Consider the following 22,372-nt stretch of genomic DNA (forward strand, 5'->3'; position numbering starts at 1 on the left):
CTCCATGGCTAAGAGGGAGTGTTAAGGTTGTAGCTTCTGTTGGATTGATTTTAACATGAGATACCTTGTTCATGGTAAATCATCTTTAAGATAAATATCTTATATATATATATATATATATATATATATATATATATATATATATATATATATTATATTATTATATAGTAATATAATAATATATTACATATATGGTTATCTATATTACTATTATATTAATATGTTAACTAGTGATGATTAACTAGAGGCACGTTTTATGTTACCTTGTTCATGGTAAATCATCTTTAAGATAAATATCTTTTATATATATATATATATTATTATATAGTAATATAATAATATATTACATATATGGTTATCTATGTTACTATTATATTAATATGTTAACTAGTGATGATTAACTAGAGGCATGTTTCTTCATGAGACATGTCTCCTCCTCTCATATTTACAAGCCTTCATTTGCATTTGGAACACAATCAATACAATGGCAATTGTTATTACATTTGCAGCGATCCTAGGAATTTAACAAAATTTACTCTAACTCCTAGTTATCACTCAATTCAAACAATGAGAAATTGAAAAAAGTTATTTATCAAAATTTAAAGGTTCATTGCGATATAATGATCTGAGTGGAAACCATAATTGCTTGAGGACAAGCAATTTTGGGAGGGTAGGACTGTATTATCCCTTGAGATAAAATATAAATAATAAATAATAAAATATACGAACCTATCCATATGAAAGTTAAAATGTTTATTGGTAATATCATATATAAATGGAAAACGGAATCGATATTAGTAAGTCAATATAATGAGTAGAGGTCAACTAAACTAATATATAATCTTTAAAAATATAATAAGTCAATATTAAATGAATAAAGATCAATCATAACCAATGGTAATTCAAAAACTTATATAGTAACAATACCACCAATTGTGAATCAATACATCACAAAACATAACTAATAGTCAATATTAAAAGTATTGAAGGACCCTATGAAATGTCACCTAGGCGATTGGATGATATATAATTGCAGGCTCGACATTAATAGCAAGCACGAAGTGATAAGGAGTAAATAAAATGGAATAAATCGAAACATAATTTAAGGGCGATCCATTATTTGTTTGAGCTGTCAATGCTTTGAGCAGGAAAACAAAATACAAATATAACAAAGGACCAAAAAGGACATAAGGAAAATCATATTTAAAAGAATGACATTGCCCTGACATGAAGGACATGTTTTAGAAGTGTCAGTACTCATAAAGAGCTAAAAGACAAGTCATATGAAGGACCGTACCCAATTGGTTCAATCTCCCCTTACACATTGGACCCAATCCCTAACTTGGCGGGTATAATATGGAATTAGATTTAATATAAATATCCCCTTCCCCTGAAAAGATGTTTGCCAAATCATTTCAAAAGGGGCATATCATAACCTTTTTATATCGAGGGTCTGTGATGTTTACTACCTTCAGTAAGCTAGTGTTATACATATATTTCAATTTTACTTTAATAATTAAACATTATACTTAATGAAAGTCTAATGTTTCTATGAATACAATATTATTAGAAGAAATATAATTTTCAAATATTTATAGAAGTATAATTTTCAAATATTTATAGAAGAAACAAGTCAACTATATACAATGAATAATTGGAAAGGATGAATTCTCAAATAGACTGACTTTCTAGATACTATTATTAGCAATAATTATTAAATGATACCTACTCTATTCTATTTAAATTGTGATCATATGGACAAAATGTTTCCGAATAGGGGCTTGCATAAATCCAATCTAATGGATTTGATCCCAATAGAGGGTGGGGTTCAGTGTCTTGTTCGCGAAATGGGCTTGGACCTGTAAACTTTGAGGGAGTCCATAGATGGTGTCTAGGCAACTTGGATAACATTTGTGTCCATCAATCATAAATCTAAATAATAAACATCATTTGACAATTGAAATGACTATTATGAATATTATAATTGATTTAAAGACTAATCATGATGGACCCAGAAAGGGGACATTACACATAATCTATTGATATATTTTGGATTGGAAGAAAAGGCTCTGGGCAGAGCTGTGGAAGTTCACTGCCCTATCAATTCAATCATTTAGAGTTTTAGAGTTTTTAATATAATTTCTCCATCATATTCTCATAGCACGTGGCTCATGCAGACAGTGTATTCTTCTACTACTATTAGTTAATCAGAATCAAGGAGAATGCAACTATAAGTTGACCACTGATTTTCATGTTTCTTCGTTTTGATGAAATTATTGTATAATTACTCTTATTTCCATTTTCATACTGCTAATGTTGCTAATAAATTTATAATACTTCTCAAAGCCTGAGAAGCAAAGTTGTTCTCTGAAACTGCTTAAGTTTTTTTTTTTTTGTTATGACACATTTCCTTTGCAATATTTCTACTCATGCGTTTCTTAGTTCAGTTTATAAATCTTCATATCATCTTCTTGTAAACCTCTATTATGATTATATTGCTCTTAAGTTCTTCCTGATTGTACTTCAGCAGCCGAAACTAGCCATTCACAGTTGATGTGATAGTATGTCCAAACTGTCACAGATCTGCACATTGAGTAGCTAAATGCTCTTTGAGGTCCAGGATAACACCTTTATCAATTGCTTTTGGGAAATTTGAGTTTTCCATTGATTTGCAGCTGTGGTTGTATTGGCACAAAGAAATATTTGGCTATCACTATTTCTCCATTTGATTCTGACGTTTCAGTTCAGAATGTATCCATATGTGAAAAAAGTTTCTGTTTCACACATGCGCATTGAAGTTTTGAATTTTGTAGGTTGACTTTCTGCTACAGTTGTCAAAATGTAATCCCACTGTTTCAAGATAAAAACCAAGATTGCCAAAATGTTCTCAACTTTTGAGGTCATGAAAATTCTTTTGAATGCAGAAAATCTTTCACTTGTACATCAGATATGAATAGCACTATCATTGAATTTAGATATGGATGAATTTTTGTTATTTCAATTAATTTTGTTCCAGTAATATAGAATAAAGAAGTGTTAATTCCCAATGGAATTTATCTGTTCCAGCTGAAAAGTCTTTCTTTTTACTTTCCATTCTTTTGCAGTGACAATTGTTAAATACTCCTTGTAAGTTATCCACAACCATCTTTGTTTTCTTTATTTTCTGACGAGGTTCCAAAGTGAAAAAGAATGAAGATTTATAAGTTTGTTAAAAACATTGTATCCTGACTACAGAAAGCATGCTTCCTTATGTTTTTGAGTATTATGTTTTCATTTGATGCAATTAATTACGATGCTTTATCTTCCCATCCTAACTCTCTTCAGTTTACTTCATCTGTTGGGTTTATTACCCTGTTTCATATCGCCCCTAATTTCTTGCCTAGTCATATTTAAAATGTACAGTTTGGATTCTCATAACTTATTATGTATTTCACAGTCTGCTGAATTAAGTGGAACAACCTGGTACAATCTATCATCGATTCAAGCTGGTCTAGTGGTGAGATTGCTGACATAAGCACATGGTCCTTTTAGGTTCAATATATTTTTTAATCATCTAAATGATATCGATGTTTCAGTTAGTTTTTAAAATTCTGTTAAAATATAGTTTTATATGGTAGGTTATATTTTTAAAATTCTGTTAAAATATAGTTTTATATGGTAGGTTATATACCATGTTTTGTACACGTCCTTTTTATATTTTTGACATCAGAATCTAATCTTTTTGTTTTTGTGCAGGTTAGTGGTTCCCTTTATGGTGCTTTATGTGGTTCGATTATAGCATTCAATGTTGCAGATTTTCTAGGTCTTCCATTTTTCCAGCTTTAAAACGAGCACTATTTGTTATATACTCAAACACACAAACTCACATTTGAGATTTGATGATGGAGCAATTGTGTATAATCATTGTTGACATTAACGAACATATTGAATTTATGATATAAATTTATTGGCTGAAGGAAGGCGGAGGGAGCTGATTGTGGCCTCTGTGTTGTATGTGCTGGGAGCTTGCACAACGGCATTGGCACCTGATCTTTCTGTGCTTATAGCTGGTCGGCTGTTATATGGTCTTGCTATAGGTTTGGTAAAGCTTATTCATCTCTCTTTTCAAATGGAGGATTTTTATATTTATTTTAGAATTCATTTCTCTTAGACAGATTACATCTTAATTGTTTTGTACATGGAACCATTTTTATTTACATCGAAGTTCTTGAATTCAAGTTCTATATTATCAAGCTGGATGGATATTTGACCTGTTGCAAATTGTCATTATTTGACTTTGATCCATATGATTGAATCCCTAACAGCACAAACACATTTCTTGTAAGCTCTAACTATTTCTACTAAACAGGCCATGCATGCAGCCCCTTTGTACATTGCAGAGACTGCTCCATCAACAGTTCGTGGAACGCTAGTATCTTTAAAGGAACTCTTCATAGTTTTAGGAATCTTGGTGAGTGTCAGAACAAAACCTTATCCTGATTCTTGGAAACATATCATGCCTATAAGTGAGGAGATTTTGTTTGATATTGAACTGCTTTCCTTATGCAGCTTGGCTATCTTGTGGGTAATCTAGAAATTAATGCGATTGGTGGCTGGAGATACATGTATGGGTCAAGTGCAGCAGTTGCTTTACTTATGGGCATTGGCATGTGGTGGTTACCCCCTTCCCCACGTTGGCTTCTTCTCCAGGCAGTGCAGGGTAAAGGCAATATGGAAGAATTGAAAGTGAGAGCAATTTCTGCATTGAATAAATTAAGAGGTCGGACTGCTGTTGATGCAACCAGTGATGGAGAGTTAGAAGAAACTTATAAATCCTTACAATACACACTTCAAGGTCAAGATCAGGAAGCTAATTTCTTGGAGATTTTTCAGGGAAGTAGTTTGAAGGCTTTTATAATTGGTGGAGGACTGGTGCTTTTTCAGCAGGTACTATTGTTTCAATATCTTAGAAGAATCCATGCAATGATTTACTTTCTATGTTATTATCTACTAGATCTGTAGCTATGGAAATGCTGGGACCATTGCCTATTACTTCTGTTGTAAATTTTTTATGGCTGCTTATTGCACACAGAACTGTTTGTAAAATGTGAATACATGATAAATCCGTAACTGTAAGCTGTGTTTTTTTTCAGATAACTGGCCAACCAAGTGTACTGTACTATGCAGCTACAATTCTTCAGGTAGAAAGTCTCTTTTTCTCATCCTATCAGATGACAATACAATCCTAAATGCCAGGAAATATGTTAATGTATTCGGGTGCATCTGATTTGCAGAGTGCAGGATTTTCTGCAGCATCTGATGCTACTCGTGTTTCTGTAATTCTTGGTGTTTTCAAGGTATGAATAAAATACCTGTTCTTCATTGCTCATTTTATATGTCTATTTTCATCTGCAGAATAATGATTTATAGATTTTGGTTTGCTTTGACTTTTATACATTTATAAAAAATATCAGGACCCTGGGAATGCTTCACTATTTTATCCTTGAGAATATTTACTGTGAGAAAATTTAAGGATAAATTCAAGTCAAATGTATAAATATATGGCCAAAACTATCCAGAAACAATCATGCCATGTTGGAAGGACTTATATTCCTCACATGAAACACATAATTACATTTTCCTGGTGTTTCTTTATTAATGAACAATGTTTTATGAAAGACACGATCAGGGTCTGATATATCTTTATCATGTGGCTTGGTACTTGTATATGGTTTTGTAGCTTTTGTTCAGAGCTTTAGCACCTCTTCAATAAGGAATAAAATCATAAACTAATACAAAGTGAATTCCAGACAGGATTTGACTGCTGTACCAATATATGGTAGATTGCTTTGTGGCCGTTTGGTTTGTTTTTTCTTTTTTGGCAGCTAACATTTGTTAGATGTGGTCAGTTTCTTTACTACTGATTCCCAATAGCATAAAACTAAATCAATGCCGACTGATATGAATCCTATATAACTTGTTTGATGGTTGAAAATTCCGCACCATTCACAATGTCCCCTAGTTTATTTTTAGTATCTTTAGCAAATAATTATATATGCATGGATGGATGTATTTGCATATTCTTGTGGTTTTATTTTGTGTGTGTAGGTATATTTATACATTGAATGTATATATACCCTCTTCTCCTTTACCACCCAGCACCCTTCCTGCCTATACATGTATCAAAATTATGCTTCTTATACCGAATATTAAAACAAGAACATGCATTAGTGAACAAAGGCAAAGTCAATTCCCTGCTGAGGTTCTATTTGTTGTGAACGTGTTGTCTTGCATTTTGTAACCACAAAATGTAGATAACAAAACGAAACTTTTTCAAGCTAGTTTTGCGTTTCTCTAAGCTTGAATTTGATATTCAATTGCTTAGTGTTGCAATTCGAATATCAAATTGTTTTATTGAAGGCTTTCGTCAAGTCCTTTTTGTTTTGCTTTTTGTCAAGCCTTTGCTTGATTTTTGAAGCCTTCACAGTCCGTTCTTTGTTTTTTAGTTTTTGTTTGCTTTTTTTGGTCCTTTGGATTTGCTCATGTCATGCCCTTCAATTTGGTCTATCCTAGAGGTCGATCGAAGTTGTCAGTTAAGAGATATGGTCATTTTAGTTCCTCAAAAGTAGACATTTTAGGTGCAACAGCACGAATTATAAAAAAATGATGTTATATTTTCATTTTGATATTCACTTTTTCAAAAATATAACATGAAGTTACTTTTCAATTAAATTTATAACTTAAAGTGACTATAGTGCACTTTATGTTATAATTTTAAGTTGAATTATTTTTTAATTTTTCACTTAAAGTGACTATAGAACTATATAGTTACTTTTTAAATTTTAAATTTTAAAATCAAATACTTATATAAATGTTACTTTAATTTAATGTTTATGATTTATATTGATTAATATAATGCATAAATGTTATTTTTGACCCATATTGTTGACATTTTTATAAAAATAAGTGAAATACATAACTTAAAAGCCTTAAAGTGGACATTTTATGTGCATATGCATATAAAAAACTATGAAAAGTGGAAACTTTTCATGCTAAGGCATATAAAAACTCATTTTGAGGACTTTTTTTATGTCATTACATCAAATGCTTGTAAAAGTGGACCTTTTTGATGCAATGACATGAAAATTTGAGTTTTAATGCATGTGCATCGAAAAGTTGAGACATTTTAAAATATGTAAGTGACTCCAAAAAGTGAGATTTTAGAGTCTTACACATTTTAAAATATGCAATGAGTCTCAGAAAAGGAGATTTTGTCTCAAAACATATTTTAAAACATGTAATGGACTCTAAAAGGTCCTCTTTTGCCTTCAAACATGTTTTAAAATATGTAATGAATATAAAAATGTCCTATTATGTGAAGAAAACATGTTCTTGCTCCAAAAACCTCCTATTTTGATCATAACGTTTGATTTTCTCCATGGATTTGGATGAAATCAGTTGCATTCAAAATGTTTTAGGGAGATGATCATTTTGCCCTCATCAAAAATCAATTTATTGTACCCAAAAACGTGTTTGAAACTCCCAATCTAGGGCACGAGTTTGCATAAAACTCCATAAATCTGTCAAGTTTGATCACGGTTTTGTATGGAATCAAGTCATTTTTACCTCTTCAGGTGATTACATTGTTTGAGGATCATTATTTTGGTGTTAAATCATCAAAATGTTTTACTTGGAAGATCACGTTTTTTGCTTGTTTTGGCAAAAACGTCCCAAGAACATGCAACTTTTAAAACGTTGCAAGGAGGAGCCAATCTAGGGCACGTTTTGGCTTTGTGCTAACTAATCTCCTTGTTTGCTGCCCTTCATAATTCGAATTTTGGAGATTTGAAAAGTTCTCATCATTTTTGAAGAAGATTTCAAACAAAGAGCATCTTTTCCTTCATTTTTGGCACATATTTTTCATGTAAGTGGACCTCTTCTTTCTTGCATTTTAATTCATGCTTATCCTTGTTGATTTTATGCATGAAATCATTGAATGTATGCCATTTGTAAAAATCTTTGCCTTAGAATGTGCATTTTTCCTTTAACTATGAATTTCTTCTTCATTTTGATGTCTTTGGTTCTTCCCCAAGTTCCAAATTTGAATTTCATCTTTGGAATGCATTGCATCTTGGCAAGTTTTGAGTTGTTTTCAAAGGTACGTTTTTCTTTTGTTTTGGTTTTGTGTGTTTGTTTGCCGGTTTTTTTTCCGTTTGGAGAAATTGCAAGTTTTTTCCCAAAAAGTTGTTTTTCCTTCATTACATGCAAAAGCATTATCATTTTTCACATTCCATTTCCGTGTCATTACATCTCACATCTCATCCGACAAATGCAATTACATGTTTTTCACTTCATTCGCCATTCACACACGCATGTAATCACATTTTTCGCTTCCATTTTCATACATCTCATTTTTCGTTTCCATTTGCATGACACTATCATACAAAATGCCATACGTGTAATTGCATCCAAAAGGTCCGATTTTGATCAAAAGTCATATTTTGAAAAGACAAAAAGATATCATTTTCACTTTCCATGTACTTTGACTTCTTTCTCTCTCCAAAAGTGACTATATAATTCATGATCTCACTTCCATTGCTTCATTTCCATCTTCATATACGCATTCACACTTACATGAATAAGTACATGTTTCCACCTCATAACATATTTTACATGTTGCCTTTCATCTGCATCCGCATATACACATAAAGTGTACCTTTCATTTGCACTTACATCTCATTTCATTTTCCTCTTTCCGTTACATATTGCATTTACATATACACGTTTCATTCAATAAAGCCTTGAAAATTTTAAGTCACTTTTGAAATCAGCAACTTTCATTTAGCACGCATTCCCATGCGTTTCACCTTTGCACATTTTCATTCCATTCCATTTCATTTTATTTTCCATATCCACACTTTCATTTCATTTCATTCCACATTCCGTTCATTCTATTTCACTTTTCATTTCATTGCATGTGCATATGCTTTCTCTTCGAAAGTCACTCTTTTTCGAATCTTCAATGCTGCTCCGGTATTCACTTGCATGGAGATTCCTTTTGATGATCTATTTGTGTTTTTGGATTTTTGTGTTGCAGTATAAGCACAAGAAATGTCCTCACCTTCCAAATCCAAGAGCAAGATGAAATACCAATATGACAAAGAATTGGCACATGTAGTTCCTTCTTCAGTTACCTCTATTCTTGATAACGCGCTAGACACCAAGATTGGTCACGTAGATGTAGCTGATTTTCTACAAAGGATTGAAGTTCCAACTACACATGAGATGAAACGTATTAAAAGAAGCAACATCCATTTGGTTTCTACATTTCCCATGGCAGCCATAGAACCTTATTTTGTCTACGGATGTGTTCGGTGCTTCACTCCAAAGACGAGGAATATTAAAGACGCTGACGGCAAGGTTATCATTAGCCTTGATTCTGAAGTGATTGAACAAGACTTCAAAGTTCCTTGAAAATCAGAATGTGTTGATTTGACCAAAGGATCATCATTGGCCTATTGGAATGAGCAAAAGGACAGTCATCAAAAGTATGTCAACCTTTACTGGTTAGACAAGAAGAGACAACAATTTTTCCAAATGGCCAAAGACTCTTTATCGGTCAAATTTTAAACAAGAATATAAGAATCTCATCATCCTTCTCATCAGAATCTGTGGTCTTAAGGATTCTTCAGATTTTGAGCCATGGATGTACAAATTTATGTTTCAAATCATAGAGAACAAAGAACACATCTTTTGGGGAGAGCTTATCAATACTGCGATTTGTCAGCAAATATGCAATGTACGAACATCAATACCTCTTTACATGAATTCATATCTAGTTTACATTGCTGCTGCCATGGGGTCTTTTTCAGGTCTTTCCACCAAAGGTGATCATCTTCAAGTACCTGTTTGGGAATACTATGACTAAATCACTTTGACTAACAGTAAATCCATTAGAGAAGAGTCCAAGATGCTTTCTTTGGACATTACAGGTGTCTGTTCGACAAACAGTTATGTATCAAAAGAGTATTTGATGCAGCATGGGAAAAGGTAAACTAGTATGGCTGCTTTTTTCTTCAATTTCCTACTTTCACATGCTTGAGAGTTCGATATTTCAAAGGAGAGCCTTACCTAGGTATGCTGCAGATCGAACCATTCTAATGGAGTTAGCCAGACAACTCATGGACGTGCAAAATGATTAGCATGCGTCACATAGGCCCGGATTTGGCATCACCTCAATTAGACCTTTAACTATTGGCAATTATTCAATTGTTTCTGTGCCTAAAGTGAAGAATATGGAAGTAGAGTTGGAATTGATTACATTGAAGAGGTTCAAAGCTAGATTTGATTTTGATTATCGAGAGATGTACTCTCAGATAAAGAGGCCCTATACTCATGTTCATTGCATTGAAGATATTTGGATTGACATGAGAACAGAGCTTGATATTATGAAGATGGATTATTGCAGGTTAACCTTGCAACAAATAATCGATCTTAATATGTTGGAAATTCCTCCAGATTTCCAAGTTGAAGATGATGGCGACATTCTTGATCCAGAATTCCATCAAGCTGGTTTTGATAAAATGTGCCCTTTTCCTATTCAATGGCAACAAAAAAAAGGTACATCTATTATGGACAGGTTTCAATCTATCTTAGCAAACACTAACAAGTGGTTGAAAAGTAAAGGCCTAAAAAGAGTAAATCTTAAAAGGGGTTTGGATTGTGGAAGCTTTGGTCCTCTTGGAAAGAAGTCACAACTAGAAATTACAAGGAAAGATTGTGCTTCATCTTCAAATGTCAAGAATACTCTCAAATTCAAATTAAAGGGCGGAAAAGGAACTAAATCATCTCAAGTTCCTAAAGCAATTCAAGAATCAGTGACAAAATTAGAAGAAGAATTGGAAACAAAATCCGAGAAAGAAGATTCAGATGAAGAAGGAGAAATTAGAATCATATCTCCTCCTAAGCTTGCACAAGCTTGCACGTCTTCTCAACATGAAGAGCCCTTTTTGCATGAGGTTGATGATGATGTAGATTCATTTTCTACTGTTTTCACTCACTCCATTCTAGTCTTGGAAGTTAACACCATGGCTCTTCCGATTTCATCTGCTACTCCTCGTGTTCTTGCACATGATCAGTTTGAACACTTAGCAAATGTGTTTGAAGATTTTCCAACTCTTACTAGTAGTCAAGTTTTCCAACTTGATACATCTTTGACAGGATTTGAACTTTTCATGACAGAATCTTCACAACATGTTCCTATGCCTACAACAGTGCAAACTAAATCCTATTCAGTCACTACAGATATACAATCTGGATCAATGCCAATAGTCTCCATTGTGCCTACTTCTACAGATGAAAGTTTCAGCCTACCTGCATGGTTGAGTAGAATAACAACGAAGAGAAGGAAGGTGGTTGTTCCCCTTGACAATCTTCCTGTGAAGAAGACTAAATCCAAATCTCTAAAGGACAAGATTGTTTCTAGAATTTTGGTTGATTCTAACAAAACCAAGTATGTTGAGCCCTTAGTAGATAAACCTATTGAAGAACTCACTAGCTTTGATTATAAATTTACTAAGATTGAAGTTGGAAAGCAATCTCGTTTGAGTTCTTTACAAGATGCTCATGATGCATTGGAAAATGTATCAAAAAGCAGTCATGAACTTTTGGAAAAGAAGAATCAGTTGAAACAGGAAATAGCTCGTTTGAATGAAGTCATCCAGAAGCAATCTTCTCAAAATGTTGTTATTAAATTTCAAACATCTAAAGAGAGAAGGTTGATTGAAGTTGCTAAGTCCTGGATACAGGAAATCATTGCTGAAGGAGTTCGAGCCATCACAGAAACACTTGCAGTTCTAAGGCGTGTTAAAGAGATGAACAAAATGAAACTAAGCTTAATTTCTTCTCTGACTTAAGAGGCAGATAACTTGAAGGAAATCCTTGAGGATTGGGATGAAATGATTAAGTTTGATTTGAATGCTATTGTCTTATTTGACGTTCTTCCGTCATGTGAAATGTTTTTCAGATTTCAAGGACTCATTGGTTACAAGGAAGAGACCTTAAGAATGTTGATCACAAAATTGCAAGTTGCTCTTGAAGATTGTCAAGCAATTGAAACAAGCTTACTTGTGATTTGGAGCAATTGGGATGCGGTGTTATTGATAGTCTTGGTAATCTTATGGCAATAGAAAGAGTGAATTCAAAATATACAATCAGGATCAATGCTGATGTAGATTTCGAAGATTTTGGTTCGCACACAATGAACAAGTTCGTTTTGTACAAATCCTTGACAAAACACTTGTTAGATAATACAACAACAAATTCCAAAATTGTGCAATCAGCATATGAAAATGCAATGAGAATCGAAGCCATATCAAAGACTATGGAGATTGCTGATCTTCCTACAGTGTGTGACGTCATTGTGAAATTCAAGGCATTAAGAAGCAATCTTTAAGAATGTTGTGTAATTTCTATTTCATAGTTGTTTAGAATTGCATTACATGAAAAAGTGTAATTGCATGTAATGCGAATTGCATGTATGCAAAAGATGTAATGTGAGTTGCATGTAACCCTTTAGTTTCTGTAGTTAGACTTGGTCAAAGTTGGTTGAGTTGCTCCCACTTTTTCCTCCCTTTTTTTTCTCAACTTCTTTGCTTATATAAAAGAGTGCCCCCCTTATTGTAAAATCAACATTTTTATGCAAGAGAGCTCTGGAGAAATTGTGCCAGCAGAACTTTGTTTGTGTAGCACTATTTTGAGAGAAAGTGAATACAAAGGAGTATTTGAGACTTAACTTTGATTAACTGAAATTGTTACTTTTATGGATTGTAAGCTTTGTCTATAATTCATTCAAGTTATCTTTGATTCGTACTATCTTTTGTTATTGATATTGTATCTTGTGATTGATAGAGAAGAGTTAAGAAACAATTGAAGCCCGAGCTTTGATCAGGAGCAATTGTGAAAATCCATAGCTAGAAGCTTTGTCTGTAGCTTGTATTTTCATCTTGATTCGCAAAATAGTTAGATAGTTCTTACTTTTAGGAGCCTTTGTGCCCTAATTGTAGAGATTTTATCATATAGAAGTACAACAGGACTTATAGCCCATTTGGTACGTTTTGGCTAGCCTTTGAGTTAGTTAAAATTTATCAGTATCACTATTTCTAGCTCGTGATAGAAGCATAATTAGAGATTCACCTTGCCCATTATTCGCCTTACGAATAAGTGGATCCTTTCTTGAAAGTTAAGAAGAATGGATAATAGTAACACCCTGTTTATAAATTTCTCAATTTCTTGTTTACCTTGAGTTGATCCAAGGAACGGTGAGAAGGGGGAGCCTTCCCTTTAAGGTAGGAGAGACTCTGTCTCACACGCTGTGGTTAGTCATCCTATTTTGCGACTGAATTTTTTACTCAAAACTGTTGGTTGCAAAATATCCACCCAACAGAACGTAGACTCTCTCAATCTTATTTAGCATATTCTTTTTATAACAATTATATACCATTGTCCACATGTTTAAATTTGGGACACTACTTATGGAATGTTTATAGCCTTAGTTGACATCTTATCATGATCTTTCAGCCTGTTAGCAGCTACATGCATTGTTTGCAAAGTATGAAAATAAGATAAGATAAAATAATATAAATTTATTAATGTCTAACAAGAGACCACGAGGGTCAAAGGGTCTAGAGAGCATACAACAAGGCAACAGCTAGCAGCGGGAGTACCAAATGGTGTCCACGGAAAGAACAAACAAGAAAGAAAATAACACAGCCAGAAATAAGAAGGAACATAGAAATAAAGTCTTGATTGAGTGCAAGAGTATATTTTGAGTACCTCATGAATGCAGATTTCAGAAGGTATATACATTGCTCTTTTATGATAAAAGAAATTTCTTTACTTTTCTTGTTCATTCATTTTCCCTTTTCTTGTAAAATTTCTATATTTTTCAGTTTATGGGGTTTGGCATGACGGGTCTTGGCATTTTTTGTTTGGTGTTGGGGTTTCAATTATGAATTCATCAGGATTTAAATTCATTAGACATGAAGATGTTATATAGTTTCAGATATAGGAGGTTGTATTTTATTAGAGCATGAGTAATCATATTAGTAGTGTGTTGAGGTAAAGGGATTGGTATGGATTTGAATAATTTGATTAGGAGGCACCACAGACTAAAATATTATGTATGGGGAAATTGCTGATTAAGAAAGTTAGTTATAATGGGTGTTTGCAATTAAATTAGCATGCCATTAGTTGTGGTCTAGGTTTCTATCACAATTAGAAGAATACAAAACAACATATGAAATGTATTTGAGTCTAGGACATCATGAACTAGTGGTCAAGAAGAACAATTCCATAAAATTTGCCCAGATTCTAGTACTGTTGGGCATTTTCCTTATGTTAGAACACCTGTGTTAAGTCCACAGTTGGACAAGCAACATGAGGTATAAATTTCAGGCAAATTTTGGTGTAACATGAGCCCCATGTAAGCTGGATGATGCATCCCCCTGATTTATATTGATCATGGGGTAGGTGTTCCAGTTTACTAATCAATGAAACCCATATAAATTCAATTTGCCTTCTATGTGAAATCTGTTTAATTTGTTATCAGTGGTCACTACCAGTGAATTGAAACTAAAAAATTTCTTGTAGCATGTATTCTGTCAAGAGCCCTAGGTACCTATTAGAAATCCTCTGTATCCATTTTCTATACCAGTCTGCATGCTAAAACATTGTTCTTTGCTTGTATTTCTGGTTGTAGCATAGAATCATACTTTTCATTGTTTTCAACATCAGCTATTAACATTTTGTATATAATTTTCTTTATGACAAGACGGTCAACCCCAAATGATAGATGTAAATTAATTCGATCTTCAGACAAACCTTTTCATGGCACTGCAATCTATTGCAGTATTTCTTATCTAAATACAATGTGCTAAGTTAATGTTAATCATATGGAGAATAGTCATAATTAGCCATTTGTTGATACATAGACACAAGACTTTTATTAAGAAATTTCTGGTCCAGTAGATAGCTGTCTGACAAATTTTAATTTTTTTGTCTTCATCCTTTGCACACTTATGGTGCCACTATTTTCTGTCGTTTTCTTACACAACTGTGTGCATCTTTCCATTGGAGGATGTAATTTTTTTATTATTCGTTCGTTTTATTTACAGATTGTTTGGGATCTATCAAGGTTCAAGAGTTTTGTTGAAAATTATTTGGAATGCCAATTATTAATGATTAAATCGGGCATACACATTTCCTGCCAATGTTTAAGGGCTTTAGTTGTTAGACGTTTGTGAAGATGATGGGTCTTGTACATTGTTAATCTTGCAGTTGCTGATGACTGGAGTTTCTGTCTGGAAAGTTGACCAGCTTGGTAGGAGACCTCTGCTGATTGGAGGCATTAGTGGAATTGTAAGATACTTTTATGCATTATTCAGTAAAAATGTAACAAGAATTCTATCAAAAATGATCTAATTAAGTTTTGGTTTCAAAATATGTTTAATACTATGAACTATACAAAGCAGAGTAATAGAATACTTAAGGACTCTGCCAATTTCTTAGTTGAGATTAATGATCTGCTTGGATGCTTTGCTGAATGAATTACTAGTGTCTATTTCATGTTTTACTTCATCCAAGGTTTAATTCATGAATTTTGATATTTTAACCATGTGAAGTTCTCCTAATGTTTTCTTGTTTTAAGGTTAATCTGAAACCAATAAGTTAGACGCTTTACATGTTTTTTCATTGTGCAGACAGTATCATTATTCCTTCTTGCAGCTTACTACAACTTTCTGAGTGGTGCATCTATTGTGGCAGTTCTTGCATTGCTATTGTATGTTAGCTCCTACCAGGTGAGTTTGACCATACACCCTTAATTTATAACTTCATTGTCTGTATGCAAAAGATCTTGAATGTAAGATTCTATATGTCACAGGAGTTTGTTTCATGGCTTCCGAGAAGTAGTAATGCAGAAATTATAAACTGTGCAAATCTGTGTAATTGTAGATCTTGATAAGCCTCTTCATATTAGGCTAATCATAAATCTGGATAGAGTGGAACAATCACCAAATTATGAAAATATTCCTCATTGTTTTTGAGCATGCTTGCAAATGGACATCTGGCAAGAGGAGCTTACCCACTTCAAGAAAGTTATGTGGACTCACACAAACAAACCAACAATGAACATATGCTGATATGCCTTCACCAGACAGCTCCAAGCTTAATTAAATCTCACTAGGAGGAGGATACATAAATCTGGAAATTTGAAAATGGTGCAACTCTGATATAAAGATTGGTGGCTGGTTCAACAGGGGCCCGGGCAGTAACATAAATTTTGTAAAACTCATAAAATAAACATTCCTCCACCCTGCAAACAATAGGAAACCTGCTGCAATGTTAGGGGAACCCTAAACAATGAGAAAATAGTCTGAAAACGTGGTGGTTTAGTCAACAACTTCACATGCCAGGTTCTAACAATTGTACAACCAACCTTGAGGATGGTGTGGCATCAAGAATGTTAAATATCTTCCAATAAAACTGTACAGCTGGCAAATTTATAAAATAACGGTGCCCCAAATAGCATATTAGAAATCAAAACAGAATTATTAACTACAAACTGCTTGCAAAGAATGGTACAATCATCAAGAGGTGTTCAACGTGTTTTGGATGATGGTATGACTAGCAAAATCACCTTTTCAAATTGCCTCAAACACACAACATCAATATCTCTATATACTGAAACTAATCAAGAATGTTAAATATCTTCCAATAAAACTGTACAGCTAGCAAATTTATAAAATAATGGTGCCCCAAATAGCATATTAGAAATCAAAACAGAATTATTAACTACAAACTGCTTGCAAAGAATGGTACAATCATCAAGAGGTGTTCAACGTGTTTTGGATGATGGTATGACTAGCAAAATCACCTTTTCAAATTGCCTCAAACACACAACATCAATATCTCTATATTCTGAAACTAATCATATCAAAAGATTTGCAACTAGAATGCCTCAGAATCATCCATTTTGATCAGCAACTCCAATAATTTCACTCGCAGCACACTGTGTGGGATGTCCCCATTCTCTGGCGGAGTCAGCCAGCCTTAATAATTAAATAATTAGTAGATGAAATTTTAATAAATGAAATTATTAAATATTATTATTATCCCTTCATCAACTTGGGTTAAGATCATGGAGGTCTTCTTTTGGCCGAATTTATGGCGGCTCCTCTTGAGGCTGATAAGAAGGATATGTATTTATATGGGTCGATAAAGTTGGGAAATGCATTGAAGAGATAAGTTTGTTTAGTGCACTAAATGGATGTAATCGTTTCTCAGACGTCAGCTACAGAGGCACTTCGTTGGTGGGGCAAACTCCCTGCCAACCTAATTGATCAGTGGAAGGCATAACTCCTTGGATGCTAACACAAGAGGCTACTAGTTGGGCTGAAGGTGATATCTCTAGCATATTACCAGTGAGCATACGTTTTGAGCTAGGAATCGCACTGGAGAATTCAATGTTTTCCGGAATGGAAACTCCAGAAGGCGGATATGGGACAATGTAAGGAGCAACTTGTGATATGCTTCTCAATGCAAGCTACTTAGTAGCTATCACCCAACAGAGATTCTGATGAAACAGGAAATAGTGATGATGCAAATCTGAATGAGATATTTGAGTTGTGAGAGAAAAGCGATATCCTAGACCAATGCAAGTTACCCTTGCTACATGCCAGGTGACAACAGCAAGATAGGTTAATTTATATGTAGCTGTTCAATGAGGTGTCAAAGACCTCCATTTGATAAAACCCTGTGCACCCTGGCAGAAGTTATCTATATCTATAAGAATACAAAATCTATGTATCAGTTGACAATGTGAAAATTTCTATTGAATCTATGTATTTGGCTCTAGTGATTGGGTTGGGAGAGACAGTCCATTTCTGTACTGCTGCCTTATCCATCTCTTTATTAGAGCCAAGCATTGGGATTTTTGCTGCTACTGATGTATTGTTAAGCCTGGGCAAGTTTTCTGTTTGGTATCTTTCACTGTAATATTGAAATGAAATTACCAAGACCAAGGGTACTTTTGTCATTGAAACCAGCCACTTCAAGAGGGATTTCTTCCTCAAGAAGCCAGGGAAGAACTTAGGTTCTCTCCTATTTTATAACAATATGAAGTTCACAAAGTCTATCCTCACAAAGGAGCCCACATTCTCCTCTTATAGCTTTTTGGAGGGAAATAGTCCTTTCAAAAATCTAATACTTCATTTTTCTTCAAAATGACCTTTTTGAAAAAGTAAGCATCCAACTTTGAAAGCCACTTTAATACCTTTTAAAGAGATATCACACTTAATTTGTCGCTTTAATATTTTAACATTAGAAACTTTAGTGAAGATTAACTTTATTTTACTAAAGTTGTGGAAAACAAATAAAACTCATAGAAACCAAACTCTAATTGTACCAACTTGATAATAAAGACTTTTAAGAAACTGATCAAAGGCAACTGGGTGACTTACTAAATGTAGACTGCCCTCTTAAGTGTTAATGTTATTGTGGCTATGGTCAGATTCCTTTAGGCCGACATAGATAACATAAAGGATGTGATAATATAATTTTATATTATGTGATATTATAATTATAATTATATTTATAATTATTATGTTATGATTGTGGGATAATAAAATTATTATATTTTATATATTATATTTAATATAATTATTGGGCCAACTTGGAAGAGTGGTGACCCTTGGTAAAGGGGCACCACCAATTATTATAGAAGGGAGACTTGACCTTCCCCTATAATGATCTGCTACACACACTTATAAAAACAACATTGTACCAAAGCAACTCGATCTTTAGGGATCTTTTTGATGCTGAATGATTCCTATGTTCTGGAGTAGTTTGCTAAAAATAGGAGGTGGCATGGAGACAAGTTGATAAATATTTTTGGATGTAATAGTTTCATTCCAAAAGATCTAAATAATTAGAATTGATCCTTAGAAGGATTATTGATTAATACTATTGCTGCATTCAGATCGACAATTCAAACATCTAGTAAAATCGTTTCACTCACTCCACCAATGCACACTTCTAAAGAGGCAAAGTGGTAGCGTAGGAGTCATTGAATATTTGTTTAGGATTTCGCAAAAACAACCGAGTATCATCAATCATGGTTTGCATCAATGAATTGTACCCTCAATAAGACAACTAGGTTCGGCAATTGACACTAGCCCTATGTGTTTGAGGTGATCATATTATAGAGCCAATATTGAAACGAACTATATATTATATGAATTCAAGCCAAAGCAGATCCAATATCCACCCAATCACGTTTCGTTCCATGTGAGTCCTTCCTATGCATGATTGTCACCACAGACTTGGGACTATATTGGGCAACACTGAGATTTATTGGTTGCAATGGATTCAAACCCACAAGGAAAAACTTAAAATTCTTGCAAGTTGAATTAATCGTAGACCCAAGAAGCCAACGATAGAGGAATTATATGATGAATATAAGTCTACGTCAAAACTTATATAAAAGACATAACCCTTCAGGGATTTTAATCTAAATAAAACCACCATAGGAATTTGTGATAGTAGGAATTGATAACATTAGTGCGCGATTTATGAGTGCATAATTCTCATGCTAAGCAGTGGGCATACATGAAAGTTTTCAGTATCAATAAAAGAAATATCATATAGTGTCGAAAGATATCCATCCATACCCTATCAATGATAGGAAGTCCAATATAACCAACATGGAGAAGTCGAACAAAAGAAATGAAGTTGATTCCTCTAGTCAATAGTAGTAGCTATTGTTCAGGGGGAAAATGACACCAATGATAACAATGCAAATAAGACTAAACAAGTTCAACACTTTCTCCCTGAGCCATTCAATACAAGAGAAAGAGGGGCTTCCAAGTATAACTCTCAACAAGCCGTAAATTTGATTGGCAAAACCCCAAAGAGGATAGCGGGATGCCAATACAATATCTAAAGACTTATCAAGGAAGTATGCTAGGAAGGTTCTCTTTCATGCAACGTAAACAAGAGATATGAAAAATGTAGATTTGAAACATACACAAATAGCCCAATAAAGATATGAAAGTAAGTATATGCTACGAGGGAAAATAAGAGATAAAGTTCTCGTGTTGAAACTCGTAGTGGAATATGTAATTAAGCTCAAAAAGTAGTAGATCTGAACCTTTTCCTAAATATCCAATTGTAGATCTTAGAGTGAAACGATGAAAGGAACAAAACCCAGATATTGTTTGGAAAAGATTTGAAAGGACTAGGTCGACCCGTGGGGAAATGTCTTACGAAATGGTTGATGTAGTCTGACAGCACTGTAACATACTTTTCCAGAAAGCCCATTGAGGAGTAGGTTCCAGATCTTTAAGCTATAAGCTACAAACTGATATCCTGCAAATTTATAAAAAAATTTGTGGGTGGGTGGCTATATAGCTGTTTGCCTTAGTCAACCCCCCATTTTGGTGATTTCCACCTCTACAAAGAGCCATTAGGAAAAGTGTTGCGTATGTGTGTATTCTAGATGTGTAAATATGCTAAAATGCTCAAAATTTACTTCCTTAGTGAAACCCTAGCATACAAGTGTGCATGTATGAAGGTGCAAAGAATCAGATTTGAAGAATGATGAAGAAATCATACCAAGCCCTCAAAGCTAAAGTATTATAACCATCTTTGAGATCCCTTCGTAACTCCATGTTTCATGTATTTGCCTTTGAATGCTTGATGAAGAATGATAACCTTGCTTTGCAATGAAGAGTAAGAAACCAACCCTTGCTTTCTCCTTGCAATTGCTCTATGTTAGATTGGGGTGTCCACATGTGCTTGCTGCCTTCTTCTCTCATGTGCAAATGAGGGATTTGATGCCTTTTTATAGTAGATTTTTGGAATATTCACGAAATTACCTTGCAAGGGCCAACTACTCAAGCAGGATTTTACCCTAGGGGTAAAATAACAACAGGTTCGGAATCACAGGAGGCTTCTAGACTAGGTCGACCTAGTCCAGATGGCCAACCTTTAAGGTCTTTTTGTTCCAGAATCCGGACTAGCAGGGGTTAGGGGTGAGATAGATGTCCTAGATTGTCGACCGGAGATCTAATCTAGGATTTGGGGTCCCGGGAGGAGATGATACTCACACTTTAAGTACTGATTTAGTGAATGTGTGAGAAAGAAGGGAAATCGAGGAGGATTTGTTAGGTTCTACCTCAGTTTTAGCAAGGATGAGAAAAGAAGTGAAATGTGTGCTCAAAGTGTGATCGTGAAATGCAAACACGCTAAAGAGGAGCTAAAAGGTCCTAAATTGAAGTTCATCCAATTAAAGATAGTATATTTAGCCCCCACTCTAGTGGGATGTGGCTGTTGGGAATTTGGTTAAGAGGTGAGTATGGAAATACATTGAGGTTGTTATTTATGGAAACATATCAGCTACATTAAGTCAACAAGTTGTAAAGACAAAAGTTTTGGTTTGAAGACTTTAAAAAATTGTCAAGTGTTGTAAAGGATAACTGTTAACAAAGACACCTTTTTGGTTTGCAAAGTTTATGGACAATGAATTGGCACGTGCGCACTTGAGAGAAGATAAAACAAGGTATGATGATCAAGCGCAAATCATTATGAGTTGTATGGACAGAGTTATTAATGATTTACCAGTTGTAGTCATGCACAGATAGAACAAACCAAAGTGTGGTCATTTGTGTTAAGGAAATAATTACTTAAATAATTAGGGACAACATCCTAGATATTAACCCTAACTTAGCAAAGGTTAGTTTTGTGTTTTGAGACACCTGTGAAGACATGAAGGCCGACATGACAAAAAAGCAAGTTATAAAGGAAAGATTTGGATATTCAAAGTTGTGTGATGTCTTTGGACATTGAAATATACTTGCTATATGATGCGAACTTTATGTTAGAACTGAGAAAGGACAGTATATGTGTAGTTTTGTACAGAGAGCTACAAAGAACAATCAAATATTGCAGATATTCACATTGTCAAAAGGTTTTTGTATTCTATTTGTGTATAAATATCATTGTAATTGCATGTTTGAGTAGTGGGCTCATCTTGCATACTTTTGTAATTGTGATACCAACTCCTAATAGGATTGAGGCTTCTAACAAAGATAGGGACACTATATGGATGTTATAGACTCTTATCAAGGTCAATGTGTTTTACAAAATACTTTTGATTACCATCCTCATCGGGGTTTTCCCTTGGCCGGGTCTCCCTAGTTAACAAATAATGGTGTTATGAGTTGGTTTGTGTTATTGCTATGTTTACTTTTCAGTCTAATCACATGTGCATGTATTAAGATTGTAGAAGAGATTCATAGTTGGGCATAAGTTTGTGAAATACTGATTTATGCCCCCT

The 22,372-nt window shown here is 34.0% G+C and overlaps 1 protein-coding gene across 1 annotated transcript in view; it reads left to right on the forward strand.

Moving 5' to 3' along the window:
- Positions 1-22,372, forward strand: part of LOC149544373 (D-xylose-proton symporter-like 2) — a 205,550-nt gene that overhangs the window by 85,081 nt on the left and 98,097 nt on the right. Inside the window, exons 4-12 of the mRNA XM_089798807.1 lie at positions 3,437-3,496; positions 3,736-3,802; positions 3,957-4,081; positions 4,349-4,450; positions 4,549-4,926; positions 5,133-5,180; positions 5,274-5,336; positions 15,316-15,396; positions 15,738-15,836. Of these exons, the coding sequence (XP_089654933.1) occupies positions 3,437-3,496; positions 3,736-3,802; positions 3,957-4,081; positions 4,349-4,450; positions 4,549-4,926; positions 5,133-5,180; positions 5,274-5,336; positions 15,316-15,396; positions 15,738-15,836 (1,023 nt within the window). The remainder of the gene's footprint in view (positions 1-3,436; positions 3,497-3,735; positions 3,803-3,956; positions 4,082-4,348; positions 4,451-4,548; positions 4,927-5,132; positions 5,181-5,273; positions 5,337-15,315; positions 15,397-15,737; positions 15,837-22,372) is intronic.

This window comes from Cupressus sempervirens, chromosome 8 (assembly GCF_028749045.1).
Source record: "Cupressus sempervirens isolate cs-2001-9-10 chromosome 8, ASM2874904v1, whole genome shotgun sequence".
Lineage (NCBI taxonomy): Eukaryota > Viridiplantae > Streptophyta > Pinopsida > Cupressales > Cupressaceae > Cupressus > Cupressus sempervirens.